The sequence below is a fragment of the Vitis vinifera genome, chromosome 6 (genome assembly GCF_030704535.1).
Source record: "Vitis vinifera cultivar Pinot Noir 40024 chromosome 6, ASM3070453v1".
NCBI classification, from domain to species: domain Eukaryota; kingdom Viridiplantae; phylum Streptophyta; class Magnoliopsida; order Vitales; family Vitaceae; genus Vitis; species Vitis vinifera.
The window spans coordinates 6,339,690-6,360,668 of record NC_081810.1 but is presented as its reverse complement, the minus strand read 5'-3'; the positions used below and the strand labels follow the sequence as shown (position 1 = coordinate 6,360,668).

The 20,979-nt window shown below is 38.1% G+C and overlaps 3 protein-coding genes across 4 annotated transcripts; 2 read left to right on the top strand and 1 right to left on the bottom strand.

Annotated features, from left to right (window-relative positions):
- Positions 1-382: 382 nt before the first annotated feature.
- LOC100265545 (uncharacterized) lies at positions 383-3,366 on the top strand. Its single transcript, XM_002282242.4, has 2 exons — positions 383-902; positions 2,661-3,366. Exons 1-2 carry the CDS (start codon positions 548-550, stop codon positions 3,194-3,196), a joined length of 891 nt encoding a protein of 296 aa, XP_002282278.1. The 5' UTR covers positions 383-547; the 3' UTR covers positions 3,197-3,366.
- A 1,800-nt stretch (positions 3,367-5,166) lies between these two features.
- Positions 5,167-13,858, top strand: LOC100260328 (methylsterol monooxygenase 2-2). Of its 2 annotated transcripts, none has more exons than XM_002282269.4 (7): positions 5,167-5,393; positions 6,536-6,673; positions 8,427-8,572; positions 8,719-8,838; positions 8,932-9,144; positions 9,232-9,312; positions 13,538-13,858. In XM_002282269.4, the coding sequence occupies exons 1-7, from the start codon at positions 5,364-5,366 to the stop codon at positions 13,623-13,625; spliced, it is 816 nt and encodes a 271-aa protein (XP_002282305.1). In that variant the 5' UTR covers positions 5,167-5,363; the 3' UTR covers positions 13,626-13,858. The 2 variants fall into 2 exon arrangements, with proteins under 2 accessions (XP_002282305.1, XP_059593460.1); XM_059737477.1 differs by lacking the exon at positions 5,167-5,393 and adding an exon at positions 5,467-5,654.
- A 1,632-nt stretch (positions 13,859-15,490) lies between these two features.
- Positions 15,491-18,004, bottom strand: LOC100255251 (probable protein phosphatase 2C 24). Its single transcript, XM_002282572.4, has 4 exons — positions 16,797-18,004; positions 16,376-16,696; positions 16,119-16,224; positions 15,491-16,016 (listed from the first exon to the last, which is right to left on the bottom strand). Exons 1-4 carry the CDS (start codon positions 17,274-17,276, stop codon positions 15,697-15,699), a joined length of 1,227 nt encoding a protein of 408 aa, XP_002282608.1. The 5' UTR covers positions 17,277-18,004; the 3' UTR covers positions 15,491-15,696.
- Between the last annotated feature and the right edge of the window lie 2,975 nt (positions 18,005-20,979).

The following is a 20,979-nucleotide window of genomic DNA, read 5'->3' as shown; positions in this document are numbered from 1 at the left end:
AACCTTGTTATATAGAAATTTTATGGGGCTATTAATAAAAAAAAGAAAAAAGAAAGATATTGTCTATTTAGTGTCGGTCTAAGAAAATAATTTTAATAAAAAAATAAGAAAATATGTTTGACAATTGAAAAACATAAACAATTTTTTGTTTTTAAAAACATAAAATACATTATTTTTAGGTAATTTATTTTTCATTGTTTTTACTTGTATTTTTAAGGATTATTTTAAAAGATAATTATACAACTATAAAAAAATAATTAACAATAAAAATATTATTTAAAAAAATAAATAAATTAAAAATATTTTACATTCTTAAACAGAATTATATCCTATGGTAAAAGTAGTTTTTGATGACCAGTTTACCTACCGTTATCAAATAATCCTTTAGTAACGCAAGATGAGTCCCATGCCAATAAGTTCGGGTCGGGAGCAATCCGCATGAACCCGAAATAGCAGTCTGAATTCAGATATCGGGTAAATTCGGAAAGTCGGAAGCCCTAGACAATCGCTCTCTGTTTCTGTTTTTCACTTTCTCTCCCAAGCAGCCATGGCAATAGACAACAAACCAGGTTGGGGTTCCACCCAATCCAAACTCCGGTGGGGCGAGCTCGAAGAAGACGATGGGGAGGATCTCGATTTCCTCCTGCCTCCTCGTCAGGTAATCGGACCCGACGACAACGGCATCAAGAAGGTGATCGAGTACAAGTTCAACGACGATGGCAACAAGGTCAAGATCACCACCACCACTCGCATTCGCAAACTCGCCAAGGCCAGGCTCAGTAAGCGAGCCATCGAGCGCCGATCCTGGGCCAAGTTTGGCGATGCCGTGCACGAGGATGTTGGCAGTCGTCTCACCATGGTCTCCACCGAAGAAATCCTTCTCGAACGTCCTAGGGCTCCGGGTTCGTTTCTTCCCCTTTCTTTTTCCTCCATTGTGCGATTTTGAATTCTGTTTGTTTCTGGGAAATTAGTTCCGTGGATTTTGTGGGAAAGATTGCGGCTTTGAGATCCCTGGTTGTTTATATGTGATTTATAACAATTTGTTTCTCCGAGAGACCTTGCATCACAGCGACTTGATATGAATTGCAGGTCAAAAGTTCTTATTTTGTTTCGATTAGAACAAGTGCGGCCTCTGTATTTTATTTGGGAATTGGTGGTGGCTTCTGTTCTTAAGTTAATGGAACGCACTGATTTCTGTTGTTAGATTGTTGGGTGCTTGATTATTTGCTTCTTAATCATTGATTGTAGGAGTTAAGGTATACTTTGTTAAAAAATTTAGATTGTAGCTTCTCCAATGCCATTTGTTTGGAATATTTGTTATGAGAATACCTGACTTTATTTTTAGGAATTGTAATATATTATACATAAACATGGCCTGCAGTGTTGGTTGTCAAGGACTATATGCTGGGTTTCTTTCGAAGTTTTGTTTGTGTCCCATTACATGGTGTTCATTGAAATTGCTACTGAGTTTTGAGGTGACAGTGAACTTATTTAAAGATGACGATTGATGTCTTTGTTTGGATGAAGGACTTGCTCAACAAGTTAGTGCAATCCAACCATGTCAATAATTGTGTCATTTGGATAACTTGTTCTGTTTATTCCAGGCTTGAGGGCCTTTTTGCTCACTATGCTAGGGCCAAAATTATCTAATCCATCCAAATTGACTTCATGCTATTCTCATCTAGCATATATCTGAAAATCATTATCACGTCTTTATATCTTTATGTGTTTATGGGCTGTGTGCATCTCTATATACACACAGGTTCATGCATGTGCATCTGCAGATTTTCTATCAAGTAGTTTCCAGTGTCATTGCTGCATTTTTGTGCATTTTTAATTCTTATCTCAACTCGTGATCAATATGAGCTCTCGCTGATGGTTGGAGCTGACATTGGTAGTTTGTGTATTCTCATGTTTATAATATGGTGTTCAATGCCAAACTTGTGGATCAGTGATTAACTTCTACTGATAATGACTAGCCTTCCTCAAAGAGGGAGGGAGCACGACACATGCTTGTCTTTAATTGTGCTCACTTTGCAGGATTTTAGTATGGGCGTGTGTAGCTTCTCTTCATCTCTTTCTCAGCTTTGATGGTAGGCATTGAGGTTGTGCGATGCATTTTTGTCTACTCACTATACCTTCTCTGCATGTGCTTATCATTTTCTGTTCCCTTGATATGCGAGAACTATATATTAATATATGTGACAGTGTACTTCCATGTATGTAATTATGTATGTCATGTTCAACTAACAAAGAAAGCTAATAGTCTAACATGCTATTCCATAGAAACACAAGAAAAATGAATCTAGGCAAAAAAGTTTGGTTGAATGAGGTACTTTGAAGGGTTTTCTGTGTTCCCTATGGTTCATTTATTTGTTAATTGTTTTCTTGGGCTCAAAAGCTGATGCCTCCCAAGGTGATCAAGCACATGGAGTATACTTCTGTGTAAATTGTTTGTAGTGTTAAAGTAGGCACTCCTCCAATGCTCATGCAGAACTTGTAATTTGCTTTAAATTTGAGTCTCTTTGGTGTCACTGACAAAATTGTCAGTCTTCATCTCTCACTTTCTTGTTGGTTTGTAGATGTTCTTTGCTCTTCTTTCACATGTTGCAGTATAGATTCAGTGTGCTTAAAATTTTTGTCTATGGAACTTCTACCAGGTAGCAAAGCGGAAGAATCAAAGGTTGCAGGAGACTCCTTGGCTCAACTTGGGAAAGGAGGTGCTGTTCTCATGGTGTGCAGGACCTGTGGTAAGAAGGGTGACCATTGGACTTCAAGGTGCCCATACAAGGATCTTGCCCCACCTTCTGAAGGATTCATTGATAAGCCTGCTGCATCAGAAGGCACAGCCACTGCTTCTGGTCCTAGCAAGGGGACATATGTTCCCCCAGGCATGAGAGCAGGTGCAGAGAGAACTGGAACTGAAATGAGACGCAGGAATGAAGAGAACTCTGTTCGGGTCACCAACCTATCAGAGGACACCCGGGAGCCTGACTTGCATGAGCTCTTCAGGACATTTGGCCCTGTAAGTCGTGTGTATGTTGCTGTTGATCAGAAGACTGGCATGAGCAGAGGTTTTGGATTTGTTAACTTTGTGAACAAGGAAGATGCTGAGAGAGCTATCAACAAACTCAATGGATATGGTTATGACAATCTCATCCTACGAGTTGAATGGGCCACGCCAAGGTCAAACTAAACTATGTTTTTTCATAAGCTTATATAGATGTTTGATTATTTTTACAATGAAAAGTTTGCTTGATCCTGGGTGCTTTTCTATTTCCAGTTCAATTGTTGTTCAAGATTTTGTTCCATCTCACTTTGGTAATTTGTTTTTATCTAAATGAGAATTTATTTACTTGATCCTGATTTTGTTTTCTTATTTATTTGCTTCATTCTGAAGGCTTGTGTCATTTTATTTCATGTAGCCTTGTCCTGTTCAGTTATAAAATATCACTGTAAGGTTAGCAACAAATGGAGAATGCCCTGCTACTATAACTGCAAAGTGCAGTAATGCTATTTTATGGATGGAAGTGAGGTTGATTATATGCTGGCAAGTTTGATTTACATTATGTGACTTATACAAAGATTAAATATCAGGGAGCTCCTAGACTTCCGATCAAGAACACATTTTCACACACTAAATTCAAAGAGCTGGGTGCTCAGCTTCACTCAATCACCCATTTCTCTACATTTTGGCAATTGGTGGCTGGTCTCCTTTTGCCCAAAACTTGTTTCTGGGCATCCCATCATGATTTATGCCTCTTAACACACTTTCATCATCTATGTGGTTTCAACATTCTCATGCGCTAGCCACTCTGAGTTTGTGATGCTCCTTTTGCAGCTCACACCCTTATTGATAATAACTGAGAAAAAGAAGAAAAAGAAATATGTATAACAACTTGATGGTGTCGAACACCCATTTCACCATTTTCATCAGGAAATAAGAGGGGATTGGATCCCTGTTGACACAACCAAGGAGGAGGTGGAGGAAGGACCAAAGGACCTGAAAGGTTTAATATCTGGCTGTTGGAAGCGTCCTGAATCGCCTGGAAGTCTCACATATGGATTTGGAGGTGATCCGTTGAGCCATGTCTCTGCCATAGGAGGCTGCCTGGCAGCCCTGAACTGAAGTATGACTCTGTAAACAAGCGGTATGAGGCCTTCCATGTGAGAGAGATCTTGAGCTGGGGTTGAGTTGAAAGAGTTGGAGGGGGTGGAGGTGGATAATATGAAGAAGAATTTGGTAGAAGGTCCATATCTTCAGCCCAAAAGTAGTCCCCAGGAGGATGAACCACAAGCTAACTCCTCACTGTAATCCACCTTTAAAACACACCAGATCTTGAACAATAACCTGTTTTGCACATTTTGGAATTTTCTGTTCTTTGTTATCCCTGAGAGGATGTGGTTGGGTACATTTGAAGTTAGGTTTGTGCTATGCCGATATATTTAGCATTTTACATTGTCAACTTGATTTTCCAATCACCATCACAACTTTGTACGTGGTAGTATTTCAAAGTGGCTTGACAAAGTGGACTTTTCTTTAAATCATTGATACAACCAAATTTATTTCTTAAAAAAAATTCGGAATCTTTACATCAATGACTTTTTAAAAGGATAAGAAAGAAAATATGATAAATCATGATCAAAATCATGATAGCTTGGTAATATAAATTATATATTTTTATATATTATTAAAATTGGGAAAAGTGTTAGAAGTTTTTTTTTCCATGAAATTTAGAAAATTAAAAAAAAAATATTATTTTTTATTCAAAATTTCTTCTCTAAATTTTTTTGACTTGAAATTATCAAGAATTAAATAGTGTTAAAAACATGCCAAATCCCATAACATTTTACCTTAAAAAGTAGAGGAAAAATTAACAAAAATTATGAGGTATTTCAAATAAAATATCATTAAAGTGAATTATTTTCTTTCTTTTCTATATTTGCTAAATCTTTCATTTGCATTCTTCTTTTGTTGCCTTAAAGATTACAAAACAATTAATGCAAATACACTAAAGAAAATTATTTTCCTTTTTTTTTTGGATCAAATGGGATATCTCAGGAGGATTTCATGTTTAAGAAAAATAAATAAAAAAATTCAAAATTATAAATTTCTATAATTTCTAGATTTTTTTCCTTTTTGTAGAAAAGGACAAATATTTGTGACAAAAATGGGGAAATACATGATGGGAAAGAATGAGAGATGGAGGAAGGGCCTAAAGGAGTAAAATCTCCACTCATCAACCCACATATATAAAATACCCTCAAGATCTCCAGATTCCTCATGGCCAGCCTGTCTCAACATCTCTCGCCTCTTCTCTAGCCTTCACTCACTCTCTCTCTCATCCCTGTTCGCGATTTCTATGGCGTCCATCATCGAATCTGGTTGGCTGGTACACTCTCCACTGACTGCTTTCTCTAATTTTGAAGCTTTCTTATCGCATTGCTGGTGTTTGTTTTGCCCTAGATTTGATGTTTTATGTTTTTCTTTTTTGCTTGTTTTTTGGGGTGGGTTGAATTTCGATTCTGCATTTTGGGATTGGTGGTTTTGGATCTGCTGATTTGAGCTTTTGTTTGCGAGGTTGGGATTTTAACGAGGACTTTGACGTTGATTGGTGGGGGGAATGCTTGTGGTTTTTTGGCGGACAAAGAGGGTTGGTGTGGTGTGGTGTGGGTGTGTGTGTCTGTGTGTTTGGTCAATGGGGTGATAATGGGATGCTTGAATTTGAAGCATGCGTGGTTGATTGATTGTTATGTTTTGTAGTTAGGGACTGTAGCGACGTGGGTTTTGGACTTTGAATTTGTAATATGGGCACTCGAATTGGATTATCATGTGGGCATGAATAGCACCTGTCAGTGACTATGACTTGGGTACAAGCAGGCAATCAGAATCTGTACAATGATGATCCCATTTATGAGATCTCAGCCACTAATGTGTTAGAGTTCTCTTTTTATTTGTTAATTTTTCTTTTCAATTTTTTGGTTTTGGGTAGTGGAAGACTTTTAAAAAGCATGGCATTAAATTTGTGAATTAGAGGATTCAAGGGCATTTTCAACGTTTTCACATAATTTATTTGTTTCTTTCAAAGAAGGCAAAAGAGGAAAAAACAAAAAACAAAAAAGGGCCCACCATGGTCTATGTCACAGTGGACAATTCCTTCCTATGGTTCCTTGGATCCATGGATCATATGATTTGGGTTTTGTACTTGGATCCTATGGTCCTTCTGCACGCCTTCTTTCTTTGTTTCATTTTGTGGAAGATAGTTTTTTGCTTGATCCTCTCTCATTTCTAGATGTGTGTGTGTAGAATCTTGCTTGGAACTTGGAAGTACCATTCTTGGAATTTGGTCATGTATGCTTTCTTTTAATGCAAGGGAAAATCATTTGAAATTCAACGTTTAGGTTTTTATGGTTTCGAATAATGATTTGCTGAAATGTAACATCTTTTTGTGTTGTCTTCACACTCTTAGTACTCCTAAAACTCCATGAAGTTTTAGTATCATCTAAGTGAAACTCTTCTTTGTTTATGCTGCAGTATCTGGTTACACATTTCAGTGACTTTCAACTGGCAAGTCTTGGAAGTTTCTTTATTCATGAAAGTGTCTTTTTCTTATCTGGACTTCCTTTTATATTCCTTGAAAGGGCAGGATGGCTGGGCAAGTACAAGATTCAGGTTTGATTCTGTTCACTTTGATGTTTATGCTGAACTTGGAACTATTTTTTTAATTCATTTGTTTTAAGTTCTTTGAGTTGCACAATGCTTGACTGCTTTTAGCATTTCAAAACTATTTTCTAGCCAATAGTGTATACAAGTAGTATATTGTACATTATGGAAGAAAATTTATTTTACAGTGATATGTATAGAGCTTGCTTTCATGTTCAGTCCAGACATTAGCATGATGTCAACATAGTTGGGTTATTGTTATGTGGAGATAGGATTTTTTGTTCCATCCTTTATTATTTGATGCCTATTTCTCATTTGGAACAAGGGTCCTCTTCTCTAACTGACTTTATGTTTCATCCCATAGTATATTTCCTGTCAATGGCTTTTTAATTTGCTTCTCCAGAAGGGCCCTTTATACAATGTTTTTGAGATGTACTATCTTAGGATATTAACCATAATGCATTGTTGTGATGCGTCCTAATATGCTGCTAATGAATATCCTGGTACTTTATTCAGATTTTAGCATAGGGATGCGCTTCTTAATTTTCTATACTTTTCCACTCTCCTTGGCCTTAATAACAAATGAGGATATTATTTTCTGGATTTCAAACCTGCTGCAAAGTCTTCCGTATGCTCCTCTAACATGAAATAACCTTCCTTTTTTCCTTTCTTCTTTTTGGTGAATGATCTTTTTATTGTTATTTTGAGGCTTGCATATTATCTGCACCTTGACCAGAGTTTTGTAAAAATGACTTACCAAGGATGGGCTTGGCAATTGATGCTGGTGTCAATATTCAACTCTAGGATATCCTCCTCCCTTGCTCTAGCTTCTCATATTAGCTAATTTCATAATAATTGATTAAAAAAGGATGATAAGTTCCCTGCATTTGTTATACTAGAAGTTTCACTGCTTAAGGGAAGAGGGGTTTCAAACTTATCAAAAAATGGAAAATTAAAAGGGTGGGGGGTTTCAAAGCTGGTGATCCTGGAAGCTGCTTTGTTGCTATGTATACATGTAGCTGAGCTTTTCAAGATGAAGGATATCATGCTACTCACTTTTAAGCAAGAGTATCAACATAATCTAGCATGGTGGTGCCAAAACTGTTGGAGCTGCTCATGACAACATAGGATGAGTCACATGCTGTGTCCACTACTAGCTTGCTAAGCACAGTCCAATGTCATATGGTTGAAAGCCATATCTTGTTGCTGCTGGTATTATAGATATTCCTCCATACCCATGATGCTAATTTAAATGCTGCTGTTTGTTTTAGACTTTTTCTCAGTAACCTTTAAAAACTCATTGAAATGGTGCACCTCTAGATTTTAGCTGCTATAAAAATATCCAATTTTATGCAGCTGCATAGGTAACAGGACATTCTTTCATCATACTTATGTAGATTTACATCTTGGCTAGATATGCCCCTTTTCTTGTAGTGTTATAACTATTCTTACATCCTTTTTTTTAATTGTCTTCATTGCTTCCACTAAATTGATGCTTAGTGTAAATATGTTTGGCCTCTGTGTTTTGGTTGCTCTACTTGTTGCATTCTGATCTTTTTTTGATACATAATTTTTTTCTTCTTCTGTTTTGTCTTTTCTTTTTTTTTCTTTCTGCTGCTATATGAAATTGAACCTGGAACCTTCCTGTCTTACGAATCCCCATGCAACTTGAGCCAGGCCTCAGTTTTAGTTGGGATACTTGCTTTCCTTTCTTGTTGGATCTCTATCTTTTATATCATCACTAACTTCAGGTTCCTTGCAGAGAAAAATGAATAGCTCTGCAGCTCAAGAAAGATGTATTATGCGCCTCATTTTGTATCATTTTGGTGTCAATCTACCGGTTATGATATTTTCCTACCCCCTCTTCAGATATATGGGCATGCAAAGTAGTCTCCCATTGCCGTCCTGGTATCTTCAGGTTCTTTATATGCTAAAGCTTCATTTCAGAAATTATAGTATCTGATGCTATCATACTCTAGCTGTCTGTCAGTTCCCCCTTGTGCTGATACAATCCGTCTTTGTGATTAGCAACATCCTGCTTTTTGGTTGTGCAGGAAAGTTGTTTTAACGCAAATAATATTCTACTTCATCCTTGAGGATTTTGTTTTCTATTGGGGACATAGAGTTTTACATACAAAATGGTTGTACAAGCATGTGCACTGTGTTCATCACGAGTAAGTGAGAGTATAAGGTGTTTTATTTTTCAAGAATGTTATTTTTGAGATGGCTTTTGGATGCTTTTATAAGCATGTTTATTAAATGTACAGATATGCAACACCATTTGGACTGACTTCTGAGTATGCTCACCCTGCTGAGATATTGTTCCTTGGCTTTGCTACTATTGTTGGCCCTGCCATCACTGGGCCTCATCTGATGACTCTGTGGTTATGGATGGTATTAAGAGTCTTGGAGACTGTTGAGGCACACTGTGGTTACCATTTCCCATGGAGCCTCTCAAATTTCTTGCCTTTGTACGGGGGGTAGGTTTTATATGCATTTCTTGCTAGTTTGTTAGAAGATTCCTTTTCCTTACTCGCATTTTATATATTCTGATTTTTTTTTTCCAGTGCTGATTTTCATGACTACCATCACCGTTTGCTTTATACCAAGTCTGGCAACTATTCATCCACATTTGTTTACATGGACTGGTAAGTTTCTGCCGTGGGTTGTTTTAAAGCATAGTTATTTTCTAATATATTGCATGTTTGGAATGTAAATTATAATAATTGCCATTATAGTTTTTAGATAAGTTTATGCAAAGTAGATATATATGGTATAGAATTCTACCCTATTTTTTTTCTATTTTTCTTTTCTATGTTTTAAATGATTTCTTGGATTCACATTTACTAAAAAAAAATAAAAAAAGAACTTGTGAGAATAACTTAGGATACAGTGACAATGGGTCACATAAAAACAGATTGAATTAATTAATTTGCAAGTTATGGAGGCCATCAGGTCACCTTCATAATTTTCTAAGGGATGATCTGAAAACTTACGACGGTGATGCTAATTCATTGTGACTAAAATATGGCATGGGTCTTCGTTATCTTAGTTCTAGAAGCTCTCTTTCTTGAACGTTGAAATGGAGTTTTGCCTTTCTTGTCTTTAAATATGCTCTGTGTATTGGAAATCCTTACTAAAATAAATGAATAAATGAATAGTTATGCCCCTGAGGTGCAATAAATAACATCCTCTTAGGAAGGGATCTGATTAATTTATTTTCTTGGCCACCCTAGGGCTCTTTTTACTTGATCATTAATAGTTTGATTTTGGATTTTGGCTTCTGCTCATTTCTAGCAAACAGGCAGATGGCATGTGCCTTCCTGTTGTTCTGCTTATGGTTCTAAAACCTGGCTTACAGTGTAAGCTATTCAATTTTAGTAGAGAAGAGGTCAAACTGGGACCGAAGGCCAGCTCTTTGATTCTTGTCAGGACCACATAGCATGGGATTTCAGAGGGCCTGTTTGTGATCCTTCATCTAGGGGTCAACTACACTGTCAATGAATTCAGCCATGTGTGTGAATTGTGTAGGCCCTGGAACCTGGATTCAATAGCCATGGAATGGTTTATAAATTCAGTATCCACAATGGGCCATCCTATATAATTTCAGGGTTTATATGATCTTGTTGGACCCTCGGTGCCATGGGCCAAGCCTGAGCATGGTGTTTACAATGCACTGCTTCTAAGCTGCATGGAGCATCTGGATTGGCTGCTTGCCAAGTTCTCGAGATGTTCTAATGTGGCATATAAAACTGAGGAAATTACAATGTTTAATGGAATGGAACCTGCAAACATTTTCAGGATATCTTCATTATGCACACCTGTATATCTGGGGACCATTGAACTTTCCCTTACTGTTAAATGTGAAATCAAACACAGCCAACTTGCTGTTCATGTAATTATGTTATCTAATACTGGTGATATGGTACCTAATCGATTTATGATTTATTTTTTTGATAGGTAAAGAAACGTCATATAAAAAGAAAGGAGGAGACACCAAAAACAGTGCCCTCAGAGTATATAGGAAGTATACAAAAGAAGACTAAAGGCTCAAAAAGAGGGGGAGGGATAGAAGCAAAAAACATCACCTGCCCTTACTTAGAACCTAGCCAATCAATGAAACTTACAAGAGAATCAGGGCACATATCTACAGACACCTTTAGACCAATACCACAGGTTACATACAAAATAATTTTTCAATCTTTGGATCGATAACTCCTCATTATCAAACATTATCAAATTCCTTTCCTTCCACTGTCCAAAATATACATAAAGGGGCCGCTTGCCAAGCCTTTTTACGAGTTTTACCCACAAACGATCCATGCCATCCAAGTAGAGTTTCCTTCACTGAACAAGAAATAATCCAATACACACCAAAGAGGGAGAAAAGAAGATTCCAGAGAATCCGAGTCCTTGCACAATGAAAAAGAAGGTGATCAACCATCTTTGCTTCAGAGAGGCAAAAGAAACACCTATTTGCCAAAAAGAACCCCCTCCTTTGAAGTTGGTCCAAAGTTACTACTTTCCCCTAAGAAGCCTCCCAAGCAAAGAAAGCCACCTTAAGAGGCACGCTCGATCTCCAAATACTACCACTAGGAAACAAAAGAGGATTTCTGGTGTCCAAGATAGAATAAAGAGATTTAACCGAAAAGGTCCCACACCTCGAGGCTGTCCAAATCACTCTATCTTCCAAAACCCTATGAACTCTAGTTGCTTGAATCTTTTGTAGGAAATGCTCCACCAAATGTAGCTCTCAATCATTGAAGGCCCTAGAGAAAAGAGGGGTCCAATTGCCCCCTTCACTTTTAGGGTTCCACACATCCGCCACCCAAGCTTCCTAAGACGTAGAAAGGGTAAATAAGGAAGGGAAGGACTCACCAAGTGACTCATCTCCACACCCTCATCCATCCAGAATCTCACTCTTTGCCCATTGCCCACTTGGTAGGCCAACTTGCCACTAAAAAATTTCCACTCCTTCCTAATAGCTTTCCACAACCCCACACCAAATCATAAACTGAGCTTTGTACATTTGACTAGCTATATTTATAGGGCAGTTACAGGTAATCAATTTTTTAAATGGGTGTCATGCTGCTGCTTTAACTAGGGGCCTATTTTGTGTATCTTTATATGGTTAATTGGTCATCCACATGGGATTGCTTTATTGATGAAACCATTTCTTATTACAACTTAATGACAAAAACATTGTCTACAGACTTGTTCCTACATAATGAAAATGTGTCTGTATGTACATGTGTTCCCTTTGTAGGATATATGGAACCCTGTCTCCTGTGAAATCGTTGGACTGGCATCCCCTTTTCCTGGTTGTCAACATGTATGGAAATGTGTCCAAATTAATATACCAATCAACATAAAGAAAATACAATCTTGACACTGATCTCCTTTATTAATGGGCCTGATGCAGTTATCAGGTTTCCCTTGGCGTGTAAAAGCCTCAATGGATGAGCAACTGGGTCATATCTGAGTGGTGAACTAAGAGTCTATGCCACAGACCATGAAATGGCATGAAGCCATCTTGTTTATGGACTTGTGAAGGGTGGTGTCCAAGGTCATGATAGTGGAATCAATGCATGCCATGTTTCATAGTATGGATTGACCTCCAGGAGTATCATGTGTGTGTATGGACTGTTAAGGGGTGAGGCCAAAGTTATGATGATGGACCAAATGCATGCCATGTTACATAGTATGGATTGATGCATGGTTCCAACTCTTTTCTCTATAAAGTTAGATAGTCTATGCGTGCTTGTCTTATCTTCATACACGTCTCATGATTGGCGTATTCAAAGCAGGCTTTATCTTATTGGAATATATTAAATTTCCCTCCACTTCCTCACGAACACCACCTCCCCCTTCCTACCACCCTTGCAAAGCCTGATCCCATTTTTATTTTAGCACCCTGAAAGAAGTAACAGAAGAAAAGTTTATCTGATGAGCACATGACTGTTTAATGACAATATGAACCTCTAATTTATACAATCATTTTATTCTTGTCTCCTTTTCTCCTTTAACTTTTTCCATCTCTCCTCTTTCATCTTTATGAGTCTTTAATTGTGTAAATTTTTGGGGATAGAAACAGGAATATTTAAAATGCGTTTGGAGAACTAGAAGTTTCAGGAAGAAAAATGTGTGGTGTGGGGTTTTAGAGAAACAAAAATATGAAGGGGAATTGGTTTACAAACACAGAGAGATAGAGAGAGATGAGGGGAAGGGGTGGTTGATTATTTACCTATTCATTTATTTTATTTTTTATCCGTGCATGCCTCTGCTCAGAAGTACATAAGCCACCTTGATGCCTTTCTTAGTCAATCCTATTTATAATTAAATCACATATCAGATCAACTGATCGCGTCTTCTTGTTGTGCTTTAGGAGCTAAGTTCCAGATTGTTGGGTTATCTGAAAGGACTATTTGGTTATGAATGTTACTATTGCAAAATGTGGTTTTGTTTTCGTGCATCATATTGCTAGAATCTGATGCTTTCCTTTGTCAAATTCTCCTGTTCCCTGCCTCGCGAATTGCATCATTTAGATTGTAACTAGATGCAATGTTTGTTGACAAAGAGCATGATAGCAAGGCTGTTGGTATGGATGTAAAAAGAATAAGGTATAGTCTAGTAGTGGCATGCTTTCTGAACATTTGAAATCATTCCTTTATTCAGATTCTGTTTTCCAACTTGGTTCCAATGGTGATAGACAAGTACCTTATATTTGGTTTCTTAGAATTAGACCATGCCTCTGCTTTTGAGATTTGATGCTTATTCTAAAGATACATGTTAACCCAATAATGCTGGGGATGCAACACAAGAAATGCTGAGGACCATGGTTATGATGACTCTCTGTAATTTTTTTCTTGTCAGGATATTCGGCACTGATAAGGGTTACAGAAGATTGAAGGCATTGAAGAGTAATGAAGTTGAAGTTGAAGCTGGAAGCAAGCAAATCTGACTATAGAAAAAAAAGGAATTATTCTTTTACTACCTTGACATCAGCGGATGGGTTCCTATTTTGAAGGCATCTTGTAAAAGGTCTTGTCCTAGCTTCCCTCCATCTTGTGTGGTTTTGTCTTGTCAGTGTAAAAGTGTTCAATTGCTGTTGTTGTTTAGAGTTTGGTAATGTGGAATTATTGGGACATTTTGTGCCTTCTACCCCCTGCATGAATAAATATGTTGTTTTTTTTTCCTTCCTTAGTGATCGATCCTTTTCTTCTCCCGTTGCCCCATTTATTATTTTCTCATGCTAATTCCTTCTAATTGATCCTATGGTTGGGATTATGTCCCTTTCATTTTCTTGGTAGATAGTCTCCTCCATTGTATTTTAGTTTGGAGCATTTATAATTTGACATGGGTTAATGGAAGGCTGAGTCATCATTCTTCAAGAACGGGTGGGGTATGCTGATGAGTTGCTCTGCCTGTAGTACCGAACACCTTATCTTTTTCTGTTCTTCCCCCCCTCCCCCCTTTTTAGTTGGGTGTTGGTTGGGGTGGAGAGGAAAGTTGGTGGTGAGGTGAGGCATGCTGGGTCTTCAATTCCCTAAAATTATGCGTTTCAATCAGAATCCAATTAAATATGTGAATTATAATAGAATAAGCTAGTTGTGTTGATTTTTTATTTTTTGTCTTTTGTATGATAATGCATTTGTATTAGATGCATAACTTGACTGAGACTAACATGTGGATCAATTTTAGCTGATGAAGAAAGAAAATGCTTGTGGGAGAAGCAAGAAAGAAAATGTCCAAATGGAAAACATTTAAATTAAGGGTTTGTTTGAGAATGCTTCCAAGAAATGTTTTCAAAAAAATCAGTTTTTAAAAAGTATTATCAACTGTTTTCAAAAATCTGTATGAAGCTCAGATATTAAATATGGGTTTTTCTTCATGAAGGGTGTTATTCTCTATAAATATATATATATATATATATATATATTATATTATGCATTTCAAAGTATTTTTATATTTTGATTATTATTTAGAAACATCTAAAAAATGATGTAGTTTCAGAATAAATTCTTAAAATATTTTAATAAGTAGCAAAATTGGGGTAAGGTATGAAACAGTGAGACCTAGGTTTGTAGCATCTATATTTGTTTTAACCTCCAAATCTCTTGGCCCCATCCCCAGATTTTTGATTTGACATTCTATCCTTTGCTTTCCTTTCCGATCTCACCTCCTCCCTTCTCTTCCTTTTTATTTTGTAAATTATTAAATTATTCAACTACTCTCTCACATTAACTTACATGGTAGGCTCGACTTAATTTTGCCTAACCCCATCATCTCCGTCCTTTTTATATATATAATATTACAAATATGTATTTGATTTGACTTTGATTTTTGACCAACCTGTAAAATATAATTTCCTGGGATTTTTTTAATTTGCCCATACTGTAAGGAAAATACTTAGAAGTGCGTGGGTCCCAAATCTATACAAGAATTAAATCCAGAATGTGGCTGGGGTTTAAGCATTTCTATCTTTGCTCACTTTCCTTCTTTTGGCTTCTACCTGCTGCCTTGTTGGACAATGGACGGCGTAAACCACAACCCCATTTAATTAATTAATCCATTTAACCACCGCTAAACTCCAAAATTAAAAAGTGTTTTAAAAAACCCAAAATTACTGGTAGAGAATCCACCAAAACATCCCCAATTCGAAGCCGGCCTCCCTCTCCTCTCCCACCCCCCCTCCGAAGCCAAATTGGCAATTTCAATACCCATGAAACACAAGCAATAATTTTTTAAAATTCACATGAACCGCCCACTCTGTGTTTATTGCATGATCTCATGAATGAATAATAAACTAAAACAAAACTCAGAATATATGATGAAAAAACCAGCATGAAAAAGGCTGGGCTGCATTTTGTGTGTTTGTATTCCCATTTCCCATTTCAGTTTCCGCTTTTTCATTTTCCCTCAAGACAAGGACTCCATCACCGTCCTTACAGGACAAAAATTAAAAAAAAAAGACCCAAACATCATTTACCCAAAAAGGAAAAAAGAAAAAAGAAAAAAAGAGGAATGGGTGTCTACGTGTCCTTCCTAAGATCCACCACCACCACGCTCACGTTGTCCGCGGTGTGCCTAGCCAAGGCCAGCTTTGTCAGCAGCATGGAGGCGTCGGAGCACGCCTTGTCCCAAGCCTCCCCTTCCCCCTCATTCTCCGCCCCTTCCACACCCTCCGGTACCTTCCCCTTCAGGCACATTCGCGCCACGCCGCACGCTGTCTCGTTCGACACCACGTCCCACAGACCGTCGCTCGCCAGTATCAGACACTCGTCCTCCGCCGATCGTTCCGTGATCGTCACCTCCGGCTCGCAGCTCACGAAGGGCTTTAAGTAGTTATCGCCTGTGAATTTGAGAAACAAAAAACCCCCAAAATGGAGTCAGATTGTGAAACCGCGATAATATTTTTGGAGCCTGATGAAAGTCTGGTTCTCGATGCTTTTACCTATGGCTCTTGACATGGCGAGGACTCCCAGAACCCTAGGTCCGTCCCAGAATATGACACGCCCACCGGCCGACTGGATCCGCTGAAGTTCGTCGGGGCGGTCCGGCTGTTACCACCAACCACGACAACAACGAGTCAGGACTCACCAATCCTAAAATTTTTGCTTATCAAATGTCCGTCGTGTCAAGTACATGGTGGCCCCAGTGGACGCGCATGTACTAGATTATACATAGTTCGTGGGTTGGCAAGAGGCTCACCTTGTGATCGGAGGAGAGAGGGATCGCCTTGCCGTTGCGGCAGAGAACCGCGCGGGAGTCGCCGCAGTTGGCGACGACGATCTTCTCCGGTGTGACTATTGCGACTACGGCTGTGGATCCTACGGCATCGCACTCAGGTGTTTGAAGCTCGCACCTGCAAACGGCTCCTGATGCTCCTATATTCCGTGCATTCACTTCCTTGTCCATGCGACTGAAGCTTCGCTCCATCGCATTCTTCCAACCTGACTCCGTACACGTGTCCTTGTTCTCTAGCTCTTCTCTCACCAGTTCATGCATTCGATCTCTGCAGTTCATCGCCACCTGTTAAAGTGGAAGATTCAGACAACTCAAGGTTTATATTCTAGGATCATCGAAGGGCGTGAGGTAATTGATGAACGAAAGAGGAACACGAGATTCTTACATGCGAACAGCCGTGACCATCATAAACTCCGAAGTAGTGCGAGCCATTCGTGGTTTGGTGGTGTTGCCGGAGGAAGGAAGGGTGCACGGCGACGGCGTCTTCCATGTCTCTTCTCCTCCCACATACCGATGCTATGCCGAACTTCGTATACTCATTCTCCATCTGGAGATCCGCCTGAAAACTCGTCTGAGGATGCTCCTTGTCGGAGCCTCCATGTTCCGACTGCAAACAACTGCCCTCTACTTCAGAAGCGCAGTTTTCAAAGGTGTTGGCGCACTTCCACGAGCAGGCCTCGGCGTAAGGATAAGCCGCCTCCAGCTTCCGCCGCTTCTGCCCGTTCTCGGTCTCTGAAGGGGCCACACCGGCAACGAACTTGAAACGCCGGAGCTCCATTCTCCGTCGCCTCGCCACTCGCGAACTCGGCTCGCACTGAGTGGACGTCTCCCCATCGCTCACAACCCCACAGCAGATCTCCGCCATTACAAAAACCCCCCAACCAAAAAAAATTCACAAACACAGAACCCCTCTTCTCTGCCCTACACAGTTGAAAACCCCAAAAACCAACGATACTGTCTCCATTCAAAATTGAAGGACCAGAGGATGCGAGAGAATGAACGGTCGCGCGCTCATGAACTGACCCTTTTAAAACCCAACCCACCTCTTTGGACTCTTTTTCTTACGTAGAAAGAGAAGCTCTCTCCTTTTTCTTCTCTCTTTCTGAGTCTGAGCATGGTAGGGCAGCTGCCCGTCACCGTCACGGGCAGACTGACACGTACTATTTTCGTATGACGTAGTGGTCCTCTGCCTGAATCAACCCATCTCCATCGTTAATCTCCCCCTCTCTCATCCCTCTCTATCCACCACGTGTGGCTCTTCTTGTGCACACCCCCAATACGTGGCCCAATAAGAATTAAACACCGCGACGAAAGGAACTTGCTTTCCTGACACGCATGTGGTCCTGGGGTGTTTTAAAAGCCTTACAGACCAGCCTTCTCGACACGTGTCGACATAGAGTCATGCGAGATTGCTCCACGATTTAAAATTCCTGCTTTTGTTCCTCCGGGGGTGTGGTGGCCCAATCAGAAGCCTCTACGTAAGAGGCGAGTGATTTTGACATGTGGGTCCACGCCGTTGACACTTATATAGAATATCTGGGACACGTGTTTGAGATCAGGCGTTGCTTTAGACAACTCTCCTTCTTGGCAGCGCCGGACACGTTTCATGCACCCGCCATCCTTTAATTGAACTGATTCTCGGAAATGTCAAAAATACCCTCATCCGGGGGGACACAACGATATCACTCAAGTAGATCCGGGTACACGTGGAGAGAGACTAGTGGAAAACGTGTACAGGTAGAGATAGGACAGTACGGTGGGTGGGGACCAAATTGGGAGTGATTAGGGGGGTTGATTAGATCAAACAGTTGGTAGAGTTCCACGTGTAAAATGTAGCTGGCAAGCAAAATGTACTCTTTCTTCATGAAAGAGACACAACTCCTAACCCACACCTCTGGTTGTAGAGTTTTGGGCAAAATAGCCTTTCTTGTAAAACTTAATGTAAATATATATATATATATATATATATATATAATTTAAGTTAAAGTCTCATTAACGAGACTTCATTTATTTATTTTTATTTTAAAATTTAATTAAAAATATATTCTTTAATAATAAATTTTTATCTATTTAAACTTAAAATATTTAATATTATTTCAGTAAATAATTTATTAATTTAAATTATATCATATAATATGAGAGATTTTTTTTTCACTGTATAAATATTTAATAGATATTTTTTGTGATTTTGATAAAACTATTAAAAGTTATATTTTGTAGTAGAAAGTTATATTTTATAGTAGATTTTTTCTAATTAATTTTATTGACTAATTTTAAAATATATCTTTAAACCATATTTTTTTACATAAAATTATAAACATATATTTTAAAATAATGAAAAATCTATATATGAAAATTTAAGATAATACTATTATTTCAATAAAAATAAAATTTTCAAAATACAAATAAATTAATATCTTAAAAATATAATAAATTGATAAATTATATAATTATATCTTATTTATAAATCATATATCTTTATTATTTAGATAATACTATTATTTTAATAAAGATAAAAATTTTAAAATACAAATAAATTAATATCTTAAAAATATAAAAAATTGATAAATTATATAATTTTATATCTTATTTATAAATCATATATCTTTATTATTTTAATATTGTTAATTTATTGATAAATAAAATATTTATTTATTATTATATATATCAATTTATTTTTATTGAAATAATATTAGATGGTTAAGTTTAAATATATAGATTTTTTTTATTATGAAAGTATATATTTTTAATTTCAATAATAATTTATAATTTTATATTTTTAATTAAATTTAAAAAAAATAAAAAAATAAAACCTAATTGAGGTTTCAGTTAAAAATAAAACCTCAATCATCGATTGGAATATCAATTCAAAAATAAAGTCTCAATTGACAATTGGAGACTTCAACTTAAATTTAATAAAAAAAATATTTTTTTATATCATGATAATAAAACGGCTACTTTAAATATAATTTTTGCAATAAGATTAAAACTTATGCTCTTTTATAGGAAATGTCTATTTTGCCCCCAAAACTCCTGTGATCGTAGTTGGTCTGGTTAGTTTAACTCTGTTCCCATTTCCTTTCTTTTTTTTTTTTTTTTTATAATAGAAATTTCGTTTTTTTAATTGAAATTTCGGTTGCAGGAGGCGTAAGAGTAGTAATGATGGATGGAAGTGCATAGAATGGTGGGGAGGATCACGAGGAAGGCACGTGAGGAATGTGAAGAGTGGGAAGAGAGTGCTGGGTGACGCCAGATGGGGCTTCGTCACCAGTGAGAGCCCCTTTTTTTAAAAGAAAGAATAGAGAAAAAGTGGGGAAGGGAGCTACGCGGCGAGCGCAGGGCTCTCAGAGTGCTTAGTTTTTAGCAAACATTTGGACACTTGGCCGCAAGTCCAGAACCCTGCATGTATCGGGAAGTAAGGAGGGGATGGGGTCCAGCCACGCCAGCTCCTCCACTCTCATGCCCACTGTTGGTTCCAGTCAGGGTACTGTTTAGAAATTAGAGCAATTTCGAAAGTCAATATATTTATAATTACAATGGGGGAGTTGGTGGTGGGGGTAGGCCTTTCAAGTTTCTAAGTATTCTAATAATGATGGAGCCTCTCTGAGTAAAGAGTGAAAAGTGAAACCTAATGAATACGGATATGGAATTCAGGTGGTGAGAACACCAACCATCTGTATGGCCTATGATGGAGATTCCTTGGACCTCCACCTCCTAAAATATCAATCACCTTTTTTGATTTTTTTCTTTCCAGATCACATATAAATGAGCAGGGGAATTTTGAAAGCAGACGAAAGTGGAGTAAATGGGCATATGATTTTATTACGCTACCACATCTTACACGACTCCAATAAATCAAAGGACATGGGGCCTCGGATTCTCTTATCAGTTATCACCATCGTAACAACAGACGAATGTTAACGTGACCAATATAAACACCCCTGTGGCCCTGCTCTCTATGACTCTACCAATATATATTTAAATAAGGGGAAGGAGACTGGAAGCCTGGACTACAGGAGGCCGACCCACCCACACGGCCACACCCCAGAGGGCTGTGTCGGACTGGGGTTCATTGATTTTTATGGTGAACCCAGGCCGCATCAATTTTCAATCATATAGGCACCCCCGTACCCTCCAGCGTGTGACATTCCACGCAGGGACAAAAGTGGTGTAATGGTGACAATTCCAATCCACCATGTTCCAAACTCATTCCCCCATCCCCACAATTGATAGCACTCTACACAGCCTGGGTCGAGTCTGAGTCTCCACCCAACCCCAATCATTGATGCATGTGCAATTAACCTTATACATCACATAAAACAACGGATCCCACCATTGAAGCTTACATGTAAGAAAGAGACAACCTCAAATTACCTCTTCAATTATCCTTAATTGGGGAAATTCATCATCACTGAACCTAGCAAATGTGTGAAGCCATGATAATTAAAAACCTAATTATTAGAAAATTAGATCTTAACTTTGAGTAAACCTACGTCTCTCCTCTCCATGAGTGAAATTGAATCTCATGTTCTCTTTTTAATTGAGTATAAAAATCTCCACCTCAGCAA